At 35.5% G+C, this 20,917-nt stretch overlaps 1 protein-coding gene across 3 annotated transcripts; it reads right to left on the bottom strand.

Moving 5' to 3' along the window:
* Positions 1 to 112: 112 nt before the first annotated feature.
* On the bottom strand, positions 113 to 20,630 carry slc6a9 (solute carrier family 6 member 9). Of its 3 annotated transcripts, XM_073848349.1 has the most exons (12): positions 20,499 to 20,630; positions 11,344 to 11,614; positions 10,555 to 10,687; positions 10,196 to 10,330; positions 8,679 to 8,782; positions 8,206 to 8,443; positions 7,412 to 7,546; positions 7,222 to 7,321; positions 7,030 to 7,130; positions 6,762 to 6,932; positions 3,539 to 3,610; positions 113 to 3,370 (listed from the first exon to the last, which is right to left on the bottom strand). In XM_073848349.1, the coding sequence occupies exons 1-12, from the start codon at positions 20,620 to 20,622 to the stop codon at positions 3,284 to 3,286; spliced, it is 1,671 nt and encodes a 556-aa protein (XP_073704450.1). In that variant the 5' UTR covers positions 20,623 to 20,630; the 3' UTR covers positions 113 to 3,283. The 3 variants fall into 3 exon arrangements, with proteins under 3 accessions (XP_073704450.1, XP_073704449.1, XP_073704448.1); XM_073848348.1 differs by having other exon boundaries at positions 3,264 to 3,610; XM_073848347.1 differs by lacking the exons at positions 6,762 to 6,932; positions 20,499 to 20,630 and having other exon boundaries at positions 3,264 to 3,610; positions 11,344 to 11,600.
* Between the last annotated feature and the right edge of the window lie 287 nt (positions 20,631 to 20,917).

Here is a 20,917-nt window from a genome sequence, read left to right on the forward strand (position 1 = left end):
GAATAAAGTCGAAATTATGAGAATAAATTCAAAATGTTTCGAGAATAAAGCTGAAATTTCTAGAATAAAGTCAAAATGTTATGAGAATAAAGTCGAAATTATGAGAATAAAGTCTAAATGTTTCGAGCATAAAGTCGAAATATTTTGAGAATAAAGTTGAAATTATGAGAATAAAGTCAAAATGTTTCGAGAATAAAGCTGAAATTTTAAGAATAAAGTCAATGTTTCGAGAATAAAGTCAAAATTATGAGAAAAGTCAAAATGTTTCGATAATAAAGTCAAAATTATGAGAAAAGTCAAAATGTTTCGATAATAAAGCTGAAATTATGAGAATAAAGTCGAAATGTTTCGAGCATAAAGTGGAAATATTTTGAGAATAAAGTTGAAATGCTTTGAGAATAAAGTTGAAATTACGAGAATTAAATTGTAGCAATTAAATTTATTATATTTTGAAAGTATAGCTTGTGCATGCAAATGGCCCAGATTAGGAGCACCGGGAGAAGTTGCCAGGGAACCGTAATTTATTTGAATATTTGTGGGATTATTAGCAAAAATCATACCATGTGTTATATTAGCAGTAACAAAATGCTTGGAAATAATATTTCATGTCTTCGATTGCATTCATTAGGCCTATTTGTAGCATGCTAGCCACTCAATAATAGCAATAAGCTTTGTGCTTTTGGTACTTTTTTTTGTATTTCACTATAAAACTGACAGATTTTGAAAGCTAAGACTTTGGAATATCTCCTGGTCCCTGTTTATACTCTCAAAATATTATAACTTTAATCTCGTAATTGCTATGACTTTATTCTCGAAACATTTGACTTTAATCTCATAGTTTTGATTTATTGTTTAAATATTTTGACTTTATTCTTATAATTTCGACTTTATTCTCGAAACATTACAATTTTAATCGCGTAATCTTAGATTTTTTAAATTACATTTTTAATGTGCCAATCATAGTCGTACCATAGAAAGCCATGTTAAAACGGGTTAAAAAAGATGGACCGAACTAAATATAAAAATGTACACGGGGTTAAGCTGTGCTGTTGTTGGCTGCCACAGTAACAGCAATAAGTAACGTTTCTTGTTTTGTGTACAAGCAATTCTGTCCGTGTCCGGCGCTGTATGCCTTGCATAAATGATGGCTTGCAGCGCCTAAGTTAAAATACTGTGTGGGAAATAATAAAATTATTTGTGCTCTTTTTATTTTGTGGACATAATGCTGCGAACAGGAGCTGTATGACGCTTCATGTCATCTATCCACTCATTAAACTATGACAGGTGAGTTACTGCAAAAAGACTTGGGATTGCAACACTGTAAAGTGATGCAACTATGGCACCATGTGCTTTTCCATGGGTTTAACCCTATATTATTAGCTCCGAAAATACGCTAATTTGACTAGAAACACCAGAGAGCGAAACCTCCAGAGAAAAAGGTGGATAACCAGTAGCAATCTGTGACATTGAAATAGCATGTTAGAATTTATATAATAGAAAAATGAAGCGAATTTGAAAGCTCAGACTTTGTATCATCAAAATGACAGAGCACATCATATACTGCATTTCTCCTCGCACAACACAGGAGAGAAATACCAAATAAACTACTCTGACTTAACTATATACAGCGATTAACTTTAATCAGAAGTCTCAATACGTGATGCGTCAGCACATTAGCAGCTGCGTTGCCAGACTCCCTGTTAAAAGGTGTCAGGCAATATCCCAGACAAATTCACAGTGTAACCAGGACTCTTTATCCATGTATATGTGCCACTACAACCGTATACATCGTAAGTCAAGGGGCCTTGTTAAAACCTCACTGGAATGATATGACATGCGGCATCTAGCCATACCAACAATATGACCAAACTCTCCAAACCAGTATCTCTCCTCTCTCTACTGCCTACAAAATCAAAAAATGCACCATAACTATAAAACACTGTGGTTTCTAGTGTGAAAATTGTATGTTTTGGCCTATTATTTTCTCGCAAGTCTATTTCGTGTTATTTTAAAATATGAGGGAAAAAGCTGACTTCCCCAACAATTTCACTAACCACAGTGATTTTGACTGATGCTACTTTTAGTTCTGGTCGTTCCACATGCAACCTTTCCTCTTATTTCAGTGTTCGATCACAGGACCGTTCAGATCACTACAGCTAGATGCCTTTAAATGACACATACGCACCTGTTCAAGTCTCTTAACACACATAGACAACAAAAAAGTACACCCAAACACAAACATACCAACTAAATCAGAAAACAAAGGTCTGTGCACATGTTTTTGGTAACATGCCTCTTTTTCCGTGTAGAGCGGGGGTTAGTGTGCATACTACAGTACTGAATCTAAAGAGGAACTAGCTGCTTCTGTTATCGCGCACATGCTCCCCTCGCTCAGGAGATGCCTCGGCTCGAGATGCCCGGAAGACTAAACAGATTTGGCATTTCATGTGGAAGTTCCTACATGAAAACTCCTCTCCTTCGTGTCAAATATTCAACATCAGCAATAAATCATCTCAAGGTGTTGGAAAATGTTTTGCGAAAAAGCAAATTGTGTTTAACCCTGAGAATGGGCTTGAGAAGTTATATGCCTCGGTCCAGATACCTCAGTCAGTAAGAGCTTAAGACCAAATATCCTTTGTTTTGTATTTGTGCTCTCACTTCAGTGGAAACAAAGTTGATATTCTCTTGGCCTATTCTTATTTATCGGTATGGGCCGGTCTACTTGGCCGATTGACGAAAGTGTTAGCTCCAAAATTTAACAGTAGTCTTGTAAATAGGTAACAGACACGTTCTGTTTTGTAGTTATTATGGTGTTAAAAGGTCATTTAACCACTGACATTGACCATCAGCCACCCTGCTCTCAGACACCAGCATTGAAAAACCCATAGTGTCTTGTGAATGAGATGGTTCCCAAACAAGAAAATGGGTATGAAACAGAAACTGAAAATAACACTCCCCTTCACAGTGCCATTACAACATTGCCACAAAGAATATTTGGTCTTCAGCTATTAAACCTGACCAGCACTGCCGCCACTATACACACGCACACACACGAGCCAAATCCCACTGTAGCTCCTGCTGCCGCTACAGTCACATGTCCAGACTACTCAACACAAAGTGAAAATATTGTACAATGCGCTATATACACACTGCGTTTATGCAAACACCTCCTGTATATGAACATGTCTTTTAAAAAAAAACTGCAGTATTAAATTATGTGAATAAAAAGAAAAAGGTTTTGGATGACAACCAATTTCTCTAGAGGTTAGATTTCATAAAGCCCTTACAATATGTAAAGGTCTCCAGCGAGAGTGGCCTGTCCCGCAGTGTGGGAATGGGAACCGTCCTGGGGGGAGGGTGGGGAGGGACTCTTCTATGCGCTGGGTGTGGGGTTTAATGTGGAGCCGTTGCTTCCTGGGATGGTCAAACCGATCTCATCCTTTTTCTCCGTCTCTTTCTCCTTGAGTTTCTCTTTCCCCTCGTCCCTCAGCTCTTCTTTGAGAGGGCACACCTCTACAGACTCAGGGCCCATAGTGGCGTATCGGCCCTTGCGGTGCTCCTGGAGAGCCGGGCCCCAGTCCGGGTCGGGCCGTACAGAGTTCTTCAAACGCTGCAGAGGTAAGAGTTGGTTTATTAACTGTTTTGATGTAGAACTGAGCTATTTTAAAGCAGAAGTTCACTTCCTGAACAAAAATTTACAGATAATTTACTCACCCCTTTGGCATCCAAAATGTTAATGTCTTTCTTACTTCAGTTGCAAAGAAAAAAAATGATTTTGAAGAAAACATTTTAGGATTTTTCTCCATATAGTGGACTTCTGTGGTGCTCACAAATCTAAACTTTCAAAATGCAGTTTAAATGCAGCTTTAAAGGGCGATCCCAGCTAATGAAGAAGGGTCTTATCTAGAGAAACAATTGGTTATTTTCTAAATACAAAATAAAAAACTTAAAATGCTTGTCTTGTCTAGTGCTGCGTGTGCTTTGTGTATTCCAGTTCAAGACAGTTAGGTTATGTCGAAAAACTCGTACGTCCTACATCGCTGCAGAAGTACCGACCCGGTGTTTTTAAAGTGAACATGTAAAGAAGATCAAACATAAACATTTTTACAAGAAATAATAAAACAGCGATGTAGGATGATTTTGAAGTTGGAGAAGAAAACGAGATGGGAGTTTTTCGACATACCCTAACTGTCTTGAACCAGAATACACAGAGTACACACAGAGCTAGACGAGACAAGCATTTGAGGTTGAAAACTATAGAAATTTGTCCATTTCTTTTACAAAATAACCAATCGTTTCGCTAGATAAGACTCTTCTTTCTCGGCTGGGATGGTTTAGAGCCCTTTGAAGCTGCATTTAAACTGCATGTTGGAAGTTCAAACTTGTGGCACCATAGAAGTCCACTATATGGGGAGAAATCCTGAATTGTTTTCCTCAAAAAACAAATTCTTTACGACTGAAGAAAGAAAGACATGAACACCTTGGATGACAAGGGGGTGAGTACATTTGTGTAACTTTTTGTTTTGGAAGTGAACTTTTCCTTTAAAGATACAACTTGATACACTGTGAACAAACGGAGCTGTATGAATGACTAACTTACAAGCTGTAAAGTAAACAGGAAGTGTCTGTCTGAACTCAACTGGTTTTGCGAGAGAATGCAAATAACTTTGTGAGAGAAGGTGAAAAATGTTTAACACGTGGCGGAGACTGAATTGGAAATGAAGAAATTGTTGAAAAAAGTAGTTATTTTGGCTTTCTTTGTGCACAAAAATTATTCTCAAAGCTTCATAAAATTGCAGTTGAAGCACTGACGTCACATGGACTATTTTAACAATGTCCTTACTACATTTCTAGGCCTTGAACGTGTTGTGAAAGCTCTCTGATTTTTTCAAAAATATCTTAAAGGGATAGTTCACCCAAAAATGAAAATTTGATGTTTATCTGCTTACCCCCAGGGCATCCAAGATGTAGGTGACTTTGTTTCTTCAGAAGAACACAAATGAAGATTTTTAACGAAAACCGGTGCAGTCTGTCAGTCATATAATGGGAGTGGATGGGCACCAGACCTTTAAAAGTAAACAAAAACATGCACAGACAAATCCAAATTACACCCTGCGACTCGTGACGATACATTGATGTCCTAAGACACAAAACGATCGGTTTTTGCGAAAAACTGAACAGTATTTATATCATTTTTTTACCTTTGATACACACCCACGTCCATCTGTCCTGAGCACAAGCTTGTCATCCGGCTCGTTACATGTGAACGCGCTCTGGTGTAGTATACGCAAACGCGTAAGGGGAAATCGGTGAAAAGTCCCGGATGAATTTGCGCAAGCAAACGTAATCTTTTAGCTTTAAATCGGTTTGAACAATCAGGATAAGCGCAAGTAATTACCATTTTGAATAGCCGCTATACCCACAATCTCTGTGCTCTATGTAAACAATGAGTGTTGTATTCACTGATCTATATAATGTTCTCTATTATAGATCAGTGGTTGTATTCATGCGACAGATCGCTTCTGCCATTTGCGTATTCTACGCCAGAGCGCGTTCACGTGTAACGAGCCGGATGCTAAACTCGTGCTCTTGACAGATGGACCTGGCTGTGTATCAAAGGGAAAAAATTATATAAATACTGTTCAGTTTCTCATAAATACCGATTGTTTCATGTCTTAGGACATCAATGTATCGTCACGAGCCGCAGGGCGTAATTTGGATTTGTCTGTGCATGTTTTTGTTTACTTTTAAAGGTCTGGTGCCCATCCACTCACATTATTTGGCTGACAGACTGCACCAGTTTTCGTAAAAAATCTTTGTTTGTGTTCTGCTGAGGAAACAAAGTCACCTACATCTTGGATGCCCTGGGGGTAAGCAGATAAACATCAAATTTTCATTTTTGGGTGAACTATCCCTTTAATTTGTATTCTGAAGATGAACGAAGGTCTGAACAACATGAGGGCGAGTAATTTTTGATAGAATTTTCATTTTTAGATGAACTATCCCTTTAAGGTGCTGATGAAACTGTCCAAAAATGTTTTTCACAGCATAAAGTGGTTACCGAGATAAGTTGAGAAGTATTTGGCTAGTTATGCAAATGTATAAGGTTTACAACATTTTTCAAAAGTATTAATAATCTCTTTGTGTATTAATCTTAAGGCCTGTTCACACCAAGCACGATAACGATGAAGATAACAATAACGATAACTATATTTGCGTCCACACCAGTGAACGATAACTGTCTGTTTGTGTTGCATTTCCACAACTTCAACCAGTAGATGTCCTCAGCAGGCACATTTCGAGAGCATCTAAACAGTGAATTTAGCGTAAACTATCTAATCTTTAACGCAGTCAATGTAGTGGAATAAAAGCAATCTGGACTCTTTTCTACTGCACCTTCAAAAGAGGCAAGACAATGTTGTCCAAACTAGCACTGAATTCCTGAGGTAATTTTCTGTTACTCTGTTTGCTGTGCAATATCTGTTTGCTCCTCTACAATGTCGCCTGCTATTTCAAATGCACAAGCCCTTTAAATTGGAATGAAGTCTGATTAGCTGTCAGTGTTTTATCGTTCATTAGCTGGAAAAAAATCGTTCTGAAAGTGATCCCAACAATATCGTTGCCCTGTATCGTTATCGTTATAGTCTACTACTGTGCTATTCTTTTAAATTTGAAACGATTTTTAGAATGTTATCTTTATAGTTACAGTTCTCGAAATCGTGCTTGGTCTGAACGGGCCTTTAGGGTGGGATGCATCTTACCTCTAAAAATGTGGATCCTTCAGACGTAGCAATCTTGAACAGAGCATAAATAGGTATACAGATGACTGAAGACAAAGCCATGGCAAAGCCAATGACTAATGACCAACCAGGGTAGACATATTCATTATAGGTAATAGGCTTGTACTGTATCACGGTGAAAATCAGAATGAACTGTGAAGAGACAGACAGAGAGAGAGAGAGAAATTAGGTTATTAGATTAAAAAAAAAAACATTGAATCAGAAAAATCTAAAACAGACTGTCACTCACAGTAATAATGAAAGGGGACACATATCTCCAGCAGATCCTGAAGAAGATTGGAGGAGGGAAGCCTAGCATCATCTCCACATCTCTAAAATAGTTCTTGTGACCTAGATGGGAACACAACATTGAAATGAACACCTTAGTTTACATCCACCTATTGTAGCTTTTATATAGAGCATGTAGAAAGTGACGACTCACCATAGACATACATTATACAAATGCACATGATGCAAGAGATGACGACCAGGGAGAAACTGGCAGCGTAGTTGTCCATAAGCAGCAACCAGTATATTCCTGCCTATATCACACACATCACAATAGATCAAGTCAATCCATGAATTAAGGATGTGTGTCTTTTCGTTTGCTCAAGTGTGTTTTTGTCACTCACCTGTGAGGTCAGCGGTACTCCAAGGAGGAATCCTATGATGGCGACTCCCAGCGTAACATAGGTCTTATTTTTGATAATCCAGTCAGTTCCAATCTCATCTACGACAGCTGTCACCAGAGTCTCCAGTAGACAGAACTACAACATTGAACAGAAAGAAAAAATGAAATTGTATATTACTTTTTTCATCAACTACTAGTTTTATCATGACTACGGTTGGGTATCGTTGGAATTTTCTGCTTTTTTACCAAAAAAATACCACAGAAAAAAACAACTAGACTAATATAAATTTCAAACATTAAATTGGTAAAGACAAGTAATAAAATGGGAACAAACAAATCAATTAGCAATAGCATAAATAAATAAAACCGAGCAAATGTCAGGAACAGAAATTGAAAAACACTGCATAGTTTTCTTTTCATAAATAAAATCCTCATTATTCCTTATTATTGATTAATCCTCATTAAATGCATAAAAGATATTCTGTCGGTTAATGATTTTCTTTTGTTATTTAAAGTATAAAACCAAAAATGCTGAAATCATCTAAATTAAAGTTAAAATAGAGTCCTATATGTGGATCAGGGTGAATTACACTACTGTTCAAATTCAGATTTTTTTTTTTCATTTATCTACATTTATTTTATTATTTTAATATGGAAATTTCACCATATTCCTAGTTTTACTGTATTTTGTTTAATAAATGCAGCTTTGGTGAGCATTAGAGAATTCTTTAAAAACACATTTGTAGTGTAATTGAAGATAACTGTGGTAAAGAAAAGAAGAACAAATAAAAGTACCTGAGTGCCCAGGCCCAATAAAATGAGCATGAAGAAGAACAGCAGGGACCAGAGTGGTGATATGGGCAGCAATGTCAGTGCCTCTGGGTAGGCCACAAATGCCAGGCCTGGCCCATGATCAGCCACCTCTGACACATCCACCCCCAGATGATTAGCCATGAATCCCAGGATGGAGAAAATAACAAAGCCAGCATACACACTGGTACCACAGTTCGTTACACTGATGATAATACTGTCTCTGTTTGAAAACAGACAAACAATTAGATTATTAGTACGTTTGCAGTCATCTGAACTGAAATTTTTCCATTTCTTTTTTGATCTCATGTGATAAGTTAAAAGTTCTTCTATGCATTTATCAGTATCAGCCACATGGGAGTGCTACAGAGCAATGCATGCAAGTCATCAAGCACTCACAATACTCAAAAAAATATTTTCAAAATGTCAGAGAAGCAAACAAATAAAATGTTTATTACCTAAAACAGTTATTGTGGAACTTGTTATATGATGCCATGGTGATAAGGCCACCCCAGGCACAGCCCAGCGAATAGAAAATCTGAGATGCAGCATCTCCCCATACCTACAAAACACAAAATATATGTTATTACTAGTGGTGGGCATAGATTAATTTTTTTAATCTAGATTAATCTAGATTAAATCTTGGAATTAATCTAGATTAATTTAGATTAAAATGGCTAATTTGAATTCTGCTGAAGGCATTCAGAATATGTGTGCTACCCAAATAATGACTAAAAGTAAGTCTTTGAGAATGGGTTTCTCAAGCCAGGTGGCGCATTAGACCAGGGGCTCATCTCCTGTTTCCAAACTACATCACAAACTGCTCGATAAAGCTGTTCTATGATAATTTGTTGATGAACTTTACATGTTACACCGTACTTTTATTTTGACAGGTTGCCGTGAAGTTTCTGTGTATACAGTATGATATGATGCAAGTTTTCTCAAATGAAACGGTAAAAGTGACACTCACAGCAGTTTTGGAGATTGAGTTTATCTGTTCATGTGAGATGCAAATGCCAAAAATTACCGGGAGCGTCACGTGTGTTTCAGTATTCGTGTAGTAAAAGCTCGTCTCCACCATTCATTCATACAGCTAGGCAAACGGAACATACCGGATTCATATTAAAACGGTCTTTTTGCATTTCAGTTTTCACAGACACTAGTCCATATCGCGATTTGAATTAAGTGACAGACCATATTTGATTTATGAATCCAAAAAAACGACGAATTTACGTGGCATTTCGCGCTATAGTAGATTCGTTTTTTATGAATGGAGGACGACGCGATCCCGTCTGTGTTTTGGCGGAGGAGACGTAAACGCGCGACCATATTCTACAGTCTTTGGTATACATCCGCGTTAAACTATCAAGGTGAAAGTCATCATAGCTTGCGTAGTTTAGACCCAGCTCCCAACCCAAATTTGAGAATAGATTAACGGCGATATTTTTTTTATCGCCCGATAAGAGTCTCACGTTAACGCAGCACGTTAACGCCGATAACGGCCCACCTCTAGTTATTACAAATATAAAATGTGACCCTAGACCACAAAACCTGTCTTAAGTAGCAGGGGTATATTTGTAGCAATAGCCAAAAATACACTGTATGGGTCAAAATGATTGATTTTTCTTTTACGGCAAAAATCATTATAAAATATTGAGTAAAGATGTTCCATGAAGATATTTTGTATCGTATCAAATTTTTGATTAGTAATATCCATCGCTAAGAACTTCATTTAGACTCAAAATTTAGATTTTTTTTGCACTCTCAGATTTTAGATTTTCAAAGTTTTATCTTGGCCAAATATTGTCCTATCCTAACAAACCATGCATCAATGGAAAGCTTATTTATTCAGCTTTCAGGTGATTTTTACATCTAAATTTAAAAAAATTGACCTTTATGACTGGTTTTGTGGTCCAGGGTCACATTTCAGTGACCACTTGTATTTACAGTATGCACCATTGTATAAAGTACTGACCTTGGCATCTAGAATTTTCTCCCACTGAGGGGTTAAATAGTATTTGATACCACTGACGGCTCCATCCAGAGTGATTCCTCTGATGAAGAGAATGGTCAGCACCACATAAGGGAATGTTGCTGTGAAATACACCACCTGACGAAAGACAAAATATTAAAACTCAATCAAAAATAGCAGTGTAATTTTAGTATTCTTTATACTGTATATCATTTTGAATTTTTTATTTATTTTTCCCTTCAGTTTTAGTCATTTTAGTTAGTTGCAAAAGGCAAAACTTTTCATTTTCATTTAAGTTTTTAATCTAATATTTCCATTTCCATTTATTTCTGCTTTATGTCACAGCTAAATGTTCAACATACCTTGCCTGATGACTTGACTCCACGAATAAGACAGAGGAACACAACCACCCATGACACAGCCAGACATCCCAGGATAGGTAGACGCACCTCCCCGAAGTTCCCGATACCATCAGAGACATTCAGCACATAGTTCCTGAGAGGGCAAAAGCCAGTAAAAGGATGTAATACACAGCATAAACAATTCATTCATCAAATGTATCATGCTAACCTAACTATTATTTAGTCAGAGCTTGCCTTTAATTAAATACATTAGAGCAAAGCTCCATCATCCACAATGAATAAGTTTACAGAAGGGAAGAACAAGAATGTCTTTCATACCACAGGGACAACACAGTCTGGAGAGCACAAACCATTTATAAACATTTTGAACGGTCTACAAATGTCTCATGGTCAAAGCCTTGTATTCTCTGACCACAGGCAGTAAAGTGAAGCATTCATTCCAAACCACATACAGTCACAATCACACTCTTGGAAAAACAAAACACTGCCTTTCAGTCCTATTGTCTTATGTCATCCTACATAGTGTTCAAACATCATTCAACCAAACATATCTGTCAATCCAATGCACAAAGATCCAAACATCAATACAAAATGCATGACTCCTGCAAACATGTATTAATTACCAGCTTTCAACTATTCAAAACTGATGAGTAATGGATTGACTATATAATTATCTTGATATTCAACTCTCTGGGGCTTTTCTTGCTAGCATTCCTGTCAATTTAGACCTCTACTATGAAGATTTTTTTTATATAATAGATGAATCAGCCTACGAAGGGATGCATTTACCTCCAGTACTCTTCACTAGGACTGGTCCTTTTGGTGCGGTTGACTATCTCTGTCACCCCTGACACGACAGCAGACATGTTGGCGAAGGTGGCATTAGCTCGTGTAGTGCCCGCCACCCCAACGCAGTCAGGGGTGTTCCATGGGTTGTTACAGTACGTCCAGGGCAGCAGGTTTGTCATGGACATGAAGAAGTAATAGAATGCAATGCAAATCACCACGTTGTAGTAAATCCCTATGTAGGTAGATACCACCATCATTCCGTAGCCCACACCTTAAAGGAGAGAGAACAACCAGAGGACAATAAATTAAGTATGTTGACGGATGTTTAGCTATCAAGCACCTTGAAAGCAATACACTCTTTTTAGAAACATAAAAAATAACCAATACAAAATTGTATGTGTAACCCTGGACCACAAAACCAGTCTTGAGTAGCATGCACTGTCAGAAAAAATGTGCAAAATTTGTACCTTCAGGGGTACAAAGGCTTGTCACTGGGGCAGTACCCTCAAGGGTACACCCGTTGTACCCTTTCACATGGGTACATATCTGTACCCTTGCAGTATGTACCTTACAAAGGCAAATATGTACCTTTGCTGACTAAATTGTACCATTTAGTGCTATGGTACCATAATGTACTTTTAAAAAAGGTACAAATTTGTCTTTTTTAAGGGTACTGCCCCAGTGACAAGCCTTTTGTACCTTATGGTGGCAAATCTGTACTACATACAACACATTAAAAAGGCCAGGATGCTGTTTATCACATTTATTAAACATTCAAAACATTACATTCTCACATTTTTCACAGGATGAATGTTTTAAGCTCTATCACAATGTCATAACAGGATGCATATTGCAAAATTTTACTTAAAAAAATAAATAAAAATTTCATACTCAAAACTGTTCTTATAAAGCAAAACATTTTTTCCAACAGTACAAATTTCATTAATTGATTATACCCTAACATTTTATCACAAAATAAGCTCTACCTCAATGTGTCTTAAAAGGATGCAAATATTGAGCAATTCTTTTTTCCAAAAACAATTGTTTATACTATTTCTAACTTTTTTAAAACATTTTATAAAATTGCAAATATCAAGAATATTAAGCTTAATATTAAATTTTTCATAATCAATACATCCCATTAAGTAAAATTTTCTACTGCATTCTACATTTTCTAAAAAATGTTTTAAACATTAAGAATCAAAAACAACCCTTTTCCAACAGTACACATTTCATCAATTGTAACTTTATATGCGTAAATTCTTTTTATCACAAACCCATTTTTACCAAACGCAGTACTACACTAATACACAGTACTAATTGGAACTTTTTAAACATTCTTGAGGATCACAAACTACTTATTTATCATAAGCAGAGTACACGGCAAGGGCCTGAAAGTCCATCTCTTGCCCTGGTTTTATAACACTTCATTCAAAGTCAACTTTTACTGCGTATGCATGAAACTGTGAATTATACGACACTGGTATTAAAAAAACTTGCCACATTATATATGAAGAGTTTGGTTGCAAAACGCGATAAACGCCATTTTTTGACATTTGGATTTTATTATTGGAAATCACTGTTCAGATGTCCCTTAATCTATGTGTGAATTGCTGCCATTAATAAAATTTAAGAATGTATATTTTAGGCCTACTACAAAATGTATTTTTTTCACAAAACGCGATATCCGCCAGACCAGTTTCTTTGCAAAGTGCGATATGACCGTACGTGCGCGAGTTCAGCATCCCCTGGGAAGAGAGTCCCCGCCGGTGAAATTCTCCGAGTTTGCTTATAGATTCATTTAACGATAATATCAAAACAAAAAACATGTATTTTTAAAAAGAGGATTCAATAGGCTAACTAAAAAACGTTCACCATTTAATTGTTAATACTGTAGGCGAGCTGTCAGTCACGTAGGTTAAACAGCTGTCTGTCAGTCAGAGAATCAAAGCTTCAGAGTCAAGCTAATGTCATGGATTTCGATGACGGATTGGAGCCGGTCATTCCAGCTGCTGTTGGGAGAAAGAGGAAGGCATCTAAAGAAAATCATCAAAGGGAGAAGACCAAACGGGCAAGGCATTCAGGGGAGGGAAAACATCCGAAAATGTATTGTGGTCATCGCGCGAGTAATGCTGGTCTGTGTCATGCCGACAAACTGTCATATGAAGATGTAGCCTTCAACTTCACAAAAATGTATAAAAACACTACAAAAGTGGAACGGGATAAAATACTCCTCCGTCTCTCAACAATAAACAAATGCAGCAGGGAACGAGTCTCCGCTGATTTCAAGAAGGCCAGATGTCTGCAAGGCTACATTTCTAAGTTTATTTTTTAAATAATTAATTTTAATTATTATTATTATTATTATTATTATTATTATTAAAGTGAAATAATACATTAAATATGACGGGGCGAGGCGAGCTTGTGTCGCGGACTCGGTGCAACAGAGACAAGAACTGTGACACCGCGTCTCCGCCCGCTCTGATCATAAAGGTTTGGTTTTCGAAAATACACACACACACACACACACACACACACACACACACACACACACACACACACACACAAAAAAATGGTTCACTAGCTTTTCTTAACGGTATTACAGTAGTAGAATATAGCCTAAGGTGGATATATAGCGTTTTGCAAAAAAAAAAAAAAAAAAAAAAGTTATGTTGTGTATGTTCTGGCCAAAACTAACTCAGAATCTTATTATTATTAATCAATTTTTGTATATACTATTCCATATATTTATGATGTTGTTGTTTTTTTTTACCAATTTAAGATGTTTGACAATGTTAAGATAAGTATGTTGCATTTTGGCATGGTTTTTGACTTATTTATGAACTATTTATCTACATAAAATTAAATAAAAAATATCCTGGATTTGAAGAATATTGTGTCTCTGGCCTTCACTGAGCTCAAGTAATAGTTTTATGTACAAAAATTGTAAATTAACTTGACTGTTGATGTCTTAAATAATAATGTCAAATAACCAACATTTCTCAAAATGGATATATCTCGTTTTGCAACAAAACTCTTCATATATACACTGTTGACATTTAAAATGTATTGGATTTAAATCACTTTTGAAACACTGAATGTCGAAATCTTCACCCTTGTGTATCAGTATATTTGGCATTTTAACACAGGATATTAATTATTCGGGTGATAGATATTGTAAGGGGCTTGCCACCCACCTCAGTTATCTTTGCTATGGCATGCTGCCAGAAAGTCAGTGAATTCTTCATGTAGGGTGGACAAGGCAAGTTGAAAACAATAGTAAGCACTGAAGGCTGTGCATTGTAGTGATCCTTTCTTCAACTCAGTTCCTTGCACAACTCCACACCATCCACTTTGAAAAGTTGTACCCTCTTGGAGAAAGCCATTTTCCAGTCAGTTTCTGCCAACTGTAAGGTTGGGTATGGAGTATCAGCATCACACTGAGAAGAAAAGAAAACATCAAAAATCTATCAGTAAAACAATGCAATGTGCTGTTTTAAATGTTTTAAGACAAATGATGTGAAAATTTTGCCATAAACTACCTTGTAACCAATCAAGGTGTAGAGTTACATTCGAGCAATTTTAAGGCATGAAGATTTTTTTTCACACAAAGAAAAAACATTTAAATATCATTTATAAATATCATTTAAAAAAGCTTAATAGATAATCAATAAATAGATAATCACAAAACCACTATGTTTATGTAAATACCTAGATCTTCTGCAAGCATCTTTTCTCTTGCTTCTTGTAGACTTCGTCCAACGGAGCATTTCTTTGAACAAGCTGAAGCACCTTGGGCACAATACTGGTAAAGCCATCCCTGAACTGCAGGCGATGAATGTCAGCTTCATCACACAACTGAAAATTTACAAAAAGATAAAGTTAATCATTTAAATTAACTAAAAATACTTCAAAACAATCAAATCAGACATTTTAATATTCTTTCATTGCCATTTCCTTTTAGTAATATACAAATATTTCTAAGATTGAATGCACAAATATTTGTTTACCTGAAGATTTAGAAAATTACAATGTTTCTACAAATTTGTTTTAACTGTAAATTATCATTATAGCATACTGTTTATTTAAATCGACATTCAACCTTCATTTTAAGCTAATAACTGATTTAGAATCTGTGATATCACTGACCCCTGAGGATGTTCATCTCTCTTATCTTCCCTGGCTCAAATTTGTAATTTTGTTAATATTTTAATTAATTTCAATATTTATTAACATAATGATAAAAGCCAAAATATTAAATGTAATAAATGTATTTTGACTGAGTAAAATCTACTGACTTCAGCAATCTACTACTACTACATTGCTATCGGTGACAGTTTAAAAATGGGAGAATCCTTTGTTTTTGCCCGAAGTTTTCAAGCCGGTAACAGAAAAAGAATTAAAGATACCTTATTAGTCTTTCATATTTTCTTTCTTATAGCATTAATTCAGCCAAAAAGTTTAGTTTGGTCATTAATTATTCACCTTCATGTCATTCCAAACCAGTAAGACTTCATCTTCGGAACACAATTTAAAATAATTTTGATGAAACTAACTCTAACTCTCCCAACTTTCCTTGTGTGTGCTGACTGGCCACCCTGCTTTTTAAAATATTGGCATCAGGCATTAAAAAAATCAATACGGTTAACCGTTAAACATAGGACAAATATAATACACAAAACTCAGTGTTATACTTACATTTCTGTAGTTGAAGTTTGTTGATAGGGTTCTGCTGGCACTGGTACTAGTGTTACTGTTACCACCTCCATCTTGTGTACAAATTTGTTAAATCCACCTTATTTTCTAAAAGGAAAAAAATGCATATAGTCTGTGTGAGCTTGAGGTTTTAACAGCAACAATAAAATCTCTTTTTTTCAATGGACATTCATCAGTATAAAAACATTGCTTTAATTTAGAAAAATACAGAATAAGTTAGTACTTATACATTTCCAGAAAAAGGTACAATACTGTCACTGGAACAGTACCCTAAGGTACAAAAGCTAAAAGGTACCAAAATGTACACTTAACGAACTAACAGAGAACTATACTTTTTTTTTTTAACTGAGAGTGTATTATTAAAAGCCAAATTATTTAAATTTGCAGCTCACAGACTAGAAACGTATTTCACGAGTTTTGATAAATAATGGTAACTTAAACCAATTTTACTTGCTGTCCTTGGAAGGGCTCGATACCGACGCCTCAATACGACATAACAAATAATTAGGACTCTCCTGGATTTATGTTTATAACGTTAGTTAAATATGTACCAAACAAAACTGATATAAATCAACATGGATAATAATCGTAAGGTAACGTATATAATTCCAGAAAGACTAGGAGAGGCGTTAAAATAAAAGGCGTTCGCTCGTGTCCGGAAGGAAACACGGGTAAGTTAAGGTTAACGTAACGTTAAGATTAGAGTAGTAAGAACATTTTGGTAAACTGAATTTATAAATCTATGGTACACAAACGCGATAGACCAGAGCTGTTTCTATGGCCGTTTCACCGCTGTTTTGTCAGCGTCTCATGCCATCTCTAGGTGCAGTATGAGTTAAGCGAAAAATTATATCTTAATTTCCGGCTAAATGATAAAAAATTATTGTAATAATAACAATAAGCTTAAAATGTAATGGCAATGCGTTGGTTTTGTCAGGTCAGTTTTCGAGGAAAGGTTTTCCTCACGCATCAGATAACGTTAGGCCTGGCTACAGACGCAATGTCAAGTTAACAAAAATCGAAAGGGAACCAACAGATTTTCACAGTACTTAAAATTAAACTTACCTCTAAATTTCTGTGCTTCGTCTTCAGTGACATGTATTCCAGGCAGCTTCTTTCAGTTTTTGAATAAGATCCTCCGTGTCTCCGTCGACAGCGTCAGAAATGAATTGAATGATGTCCTGAATAACCGGCGTCATGCACAATCTCATTTTCAAAATGCACAGCGCGGGCTACAATCCCATTGGACGACACAAAAAGGCTGGCTTCGAAAATATGTATTTGAACTGAGGCAAAGTAGTACACCATATAATGTTTAATAAACGTTAAATAGTTTTGTATACTACATTGTGCTTTTGCTAATTACTATTAGTATGTGTATTTGTTTAACTCTGCATTAAAAACAAAACTTAAAACAGCTCTTATATCAGTTTAAAATTACAATTAAAAATGCAGACCTACTTTAATACAAATGCTTTACGTTTAAAAGTTATTATCTTGATGTTCTGCATAAACACTAAAATGTAATTTGCGTGTGTACTGTTCAGAACTGGTCAGAAAGATGAAGGCTCTTGAACATATTTGGTTATTTTGTGCATCTCTTCCAAATAACTAACAACTCATGAAAATGATTATCTTGCTATGTTTAATTTTGGGTGACTATTTCATACACTTTGGCTTACTTCTTTGGTCACACAAGTGATTGTACCTTTCTTTGGGGATTAAATGGTACAAACGTGGACCCTCTGGCAGTTGGAAACATATCTGTACCTTTTTTACCCCTAAATGGTACATATGAGTACTCTAAGGTGCAACTATGAACCATCGAGGGTACAACTTCACCATTTGTACCCTAAGTGTCACAAATGGACCCCAACCGTACCCTTTTTTCTGACAGTGTGGGTACATTTGCAGCAATAGCCAAAAATGTCTTGTATGGGTCAAAATCATAAATTTTGTTAAGCCAAAAATTATTAGGACATTAAGAAGACTGAAGATATTTTGTAAATTTACTATCAAAACTTTTTTGATTAGTAATATGCATTGCTAAAAACGTAATTTGGACAACAAGGGCAACAAATTTTCTCAATAGTAGGATTGCATGATTACATGTAAATAAACCTTGATGAAAATCTGACTATTTTCACAAATATTGCAATATTGCTTTGCAATACAATAAAGCATCTGCTTTTCCCAATTTCAACAGGATTTGCAAAAATATTTTCATCTGGTGGCGCTAGAAATCTGGGGCCGGATTCACGAATATCTTCTTAAGAAATAAATTAAGAAATTTCTTAAGATAAATTCTAAGAAGTTCGTAAGAATGTTCTTAAGTGCAATTCTTGAAAAAATCTTAAAATATTCTCAAATATGTTCTTAAGAACATCTTAATTTCTTTCTTAAGAAAAACAAAATGATACATCTATCTGAGTGAATACATGGCTGAAGACGCATTTATAAACACTTCAACGTCTTTTTTGCGGTTTCTGCAGATTATCCTAATAATCATAAGCACGCACATTTTCGTCACGACAGTGTCTGGCGCTCGGCTTCATGTTTTTAATGCGCCGTGTTTTTGAACCGTTACTTTTAAAGGGTCTGTCTTAAGCTTTGGCGATCAGTTTATTCACTTTTGTGTTGTATTTTGTTGCCTCGTCTGAATGAACGCTTCCGTTATGTGTGTGCGCTGCTACAGCAAACGCGTCCTGCACATGCGCTAAATACGGCCAAAGATTATGTCGTATTTTTATTTATTTTTTTATTAAATCTCCCTATCTGACTCGATTTTGTCGAGTTGCTACTAAGTTTTGATGACGGCAAAAAGTAGGGTCATGCACAGGCTAATCATGACAGATCATTGTTTACATTATCAGTCATTGCTGTCACTTCAGCGAACTCTTGCTCATCTCTAATAATAGTCCTAATATGTATTATATGTAGCTAGTAGTGTTGCAATGCTTAAATATAACAGTTAATTTGAAATAACCCAATCAATTAATTAAATAATTCTTACTATTTGGGATTTAAGACAAGTCTCGGGCTATCCTAACTTTAAGAAGTTATTTACGATGGTTTTTAAGAAGATTCTTTTCAAGAATTTGAATTTTCTTAATTTTTGTCTTAAGAACAATCTTAAGTAAAAAGATAAGAATATTCTTAAGATGATTTTTTTGGGAATACAAAATATTCTTAACTTTTTTCTTATTTTAAAAAATAAGAAGAAAATGGCAGCTAAGAAGAAATTTCTTATTAAGAATGTTTCGTGAATCCGGCCCCAGGAACCCACTAAACTCAACAAAATTAAGCTAACTTAAACTAAAATGAATGAAAAAATGAATTGTGTGAGTGAGTAAACTGGCTGTGGAAAAAAAATATTTTCTGTTTATCTTCTGTTTAATATGGAAGCCCGTTTTCACCACTGAAAAAAGAAAAAAAGGTAACTGTGACTTTTTTTTCTTGTAATTGCACGTTTATATTTCGCAATTCTGACTTTTTTCTCAGAATTGTGAGATATAATCTCTCAATTTTGAGAAATGAAGTCAGAACTGAGCAAAATAAATGCAATTGTGAGTTATGTCAGAAGTGTGAAATCTAAACTCACAAATCTGACTTTTTTACTCAGAATTAAATGATATAAACTCGCAATTGCAAGTTATAGTCAGAACTGCGAGACATAAACTCACAATTCTAAGAAATAAACTCACAATTCGAAGAAAAAGTCAGAATTTAAAAATATAAACTCACAATTCTGACATTTTTTACTCAGAATTTAATGATACAAACTCGCATTTGCGTGCTATAAAATCAGAATTGCAAGACATAAATGCGCAATTCTAAGAAATAAACTCAGAATTCTGACTTGTTTCTTGAAATTTCGAGTATATATCTTGCATTTCTGACTTTATAACACGCAATTGCGAGTTAAGTCAGAATTGCGAAATCTAAACTCACAAATCTGACTCTTTTTACTCAGAAATGAATTGCAAGATATAAATTCTCAGAATTGTACGTTTATATCTCGCAATTAAATAAGACTTTATAACACGCAACTGTGAATAATAAAGTTTGAATTGTGAAATATATACTTGAAATATAAACTGGACTTTCTGAGAAAAAAAAAGTCAGAATTGCGAGATACAGTATAAACTCACAATTGCAAGAAAAAAAGTCACAAATTTAACTGAAGACTATTATTAAAATATAAATGTTTAGGCTTAAAGAAATTACACATGAGAACACACATGAATTAATGCCACCCAGAGGTGAACAAAAACATGTTTAAAAAAAAAAAAAAAAAAAAACTAGCTTAACATGTCAAACAAGTCATGCCATTCATTAAAAGGTCAAGCCATCCCACATAGATGTATACGTACATTTTCGGTTGTCACGAAAATGCTTTCGGTTTGTTCTCACACCTCTTTTAATAGCTTTATGCTCACCTTTAAACATTGGGCTGACCTTCCAGACTCCCAGGCACCCGAGGGAAGTGAACTGCCCAAAGGAGAGCTCCAGGAAGAACAGAGGGATGCCACAAAACACCAGCATGATGAAATATGGGAACATGAAGGCACCTGTGATACACAAACACGCAGTTGCAATCATTTTATCTTGACGCATTAGTCTTCTAGATGAAGACAGACACGTATGCGTTCTTATTTACATAAATAATAGGAAACAAGTAGTTAAAAATGACAAAGAATGCTTACGCAAATAAGTAACACCTGACGTTACATAACAAATCTAATTTGAATGGACGAGCTGCATTCCGAATGTGCTGATATTTCGCATTATGAAATGGAATGAATGATTCAATGCTTTGAGTATTTTAAAGACAAAGGTGGATTATGGCCCAGGGCAA

Source organism: Garra rufa, chromosome 10 (genome assembly GCF_049309525.1).
Source record: "Garra rufa chromosome 10, GarRuf1.0, whole genome shotgun sequence".
NCBI lineage: Eukaryota > Metazoa > Chordata > Actinopteri > Cypriniformes > Cyprinidae > Garra > Garra rufa.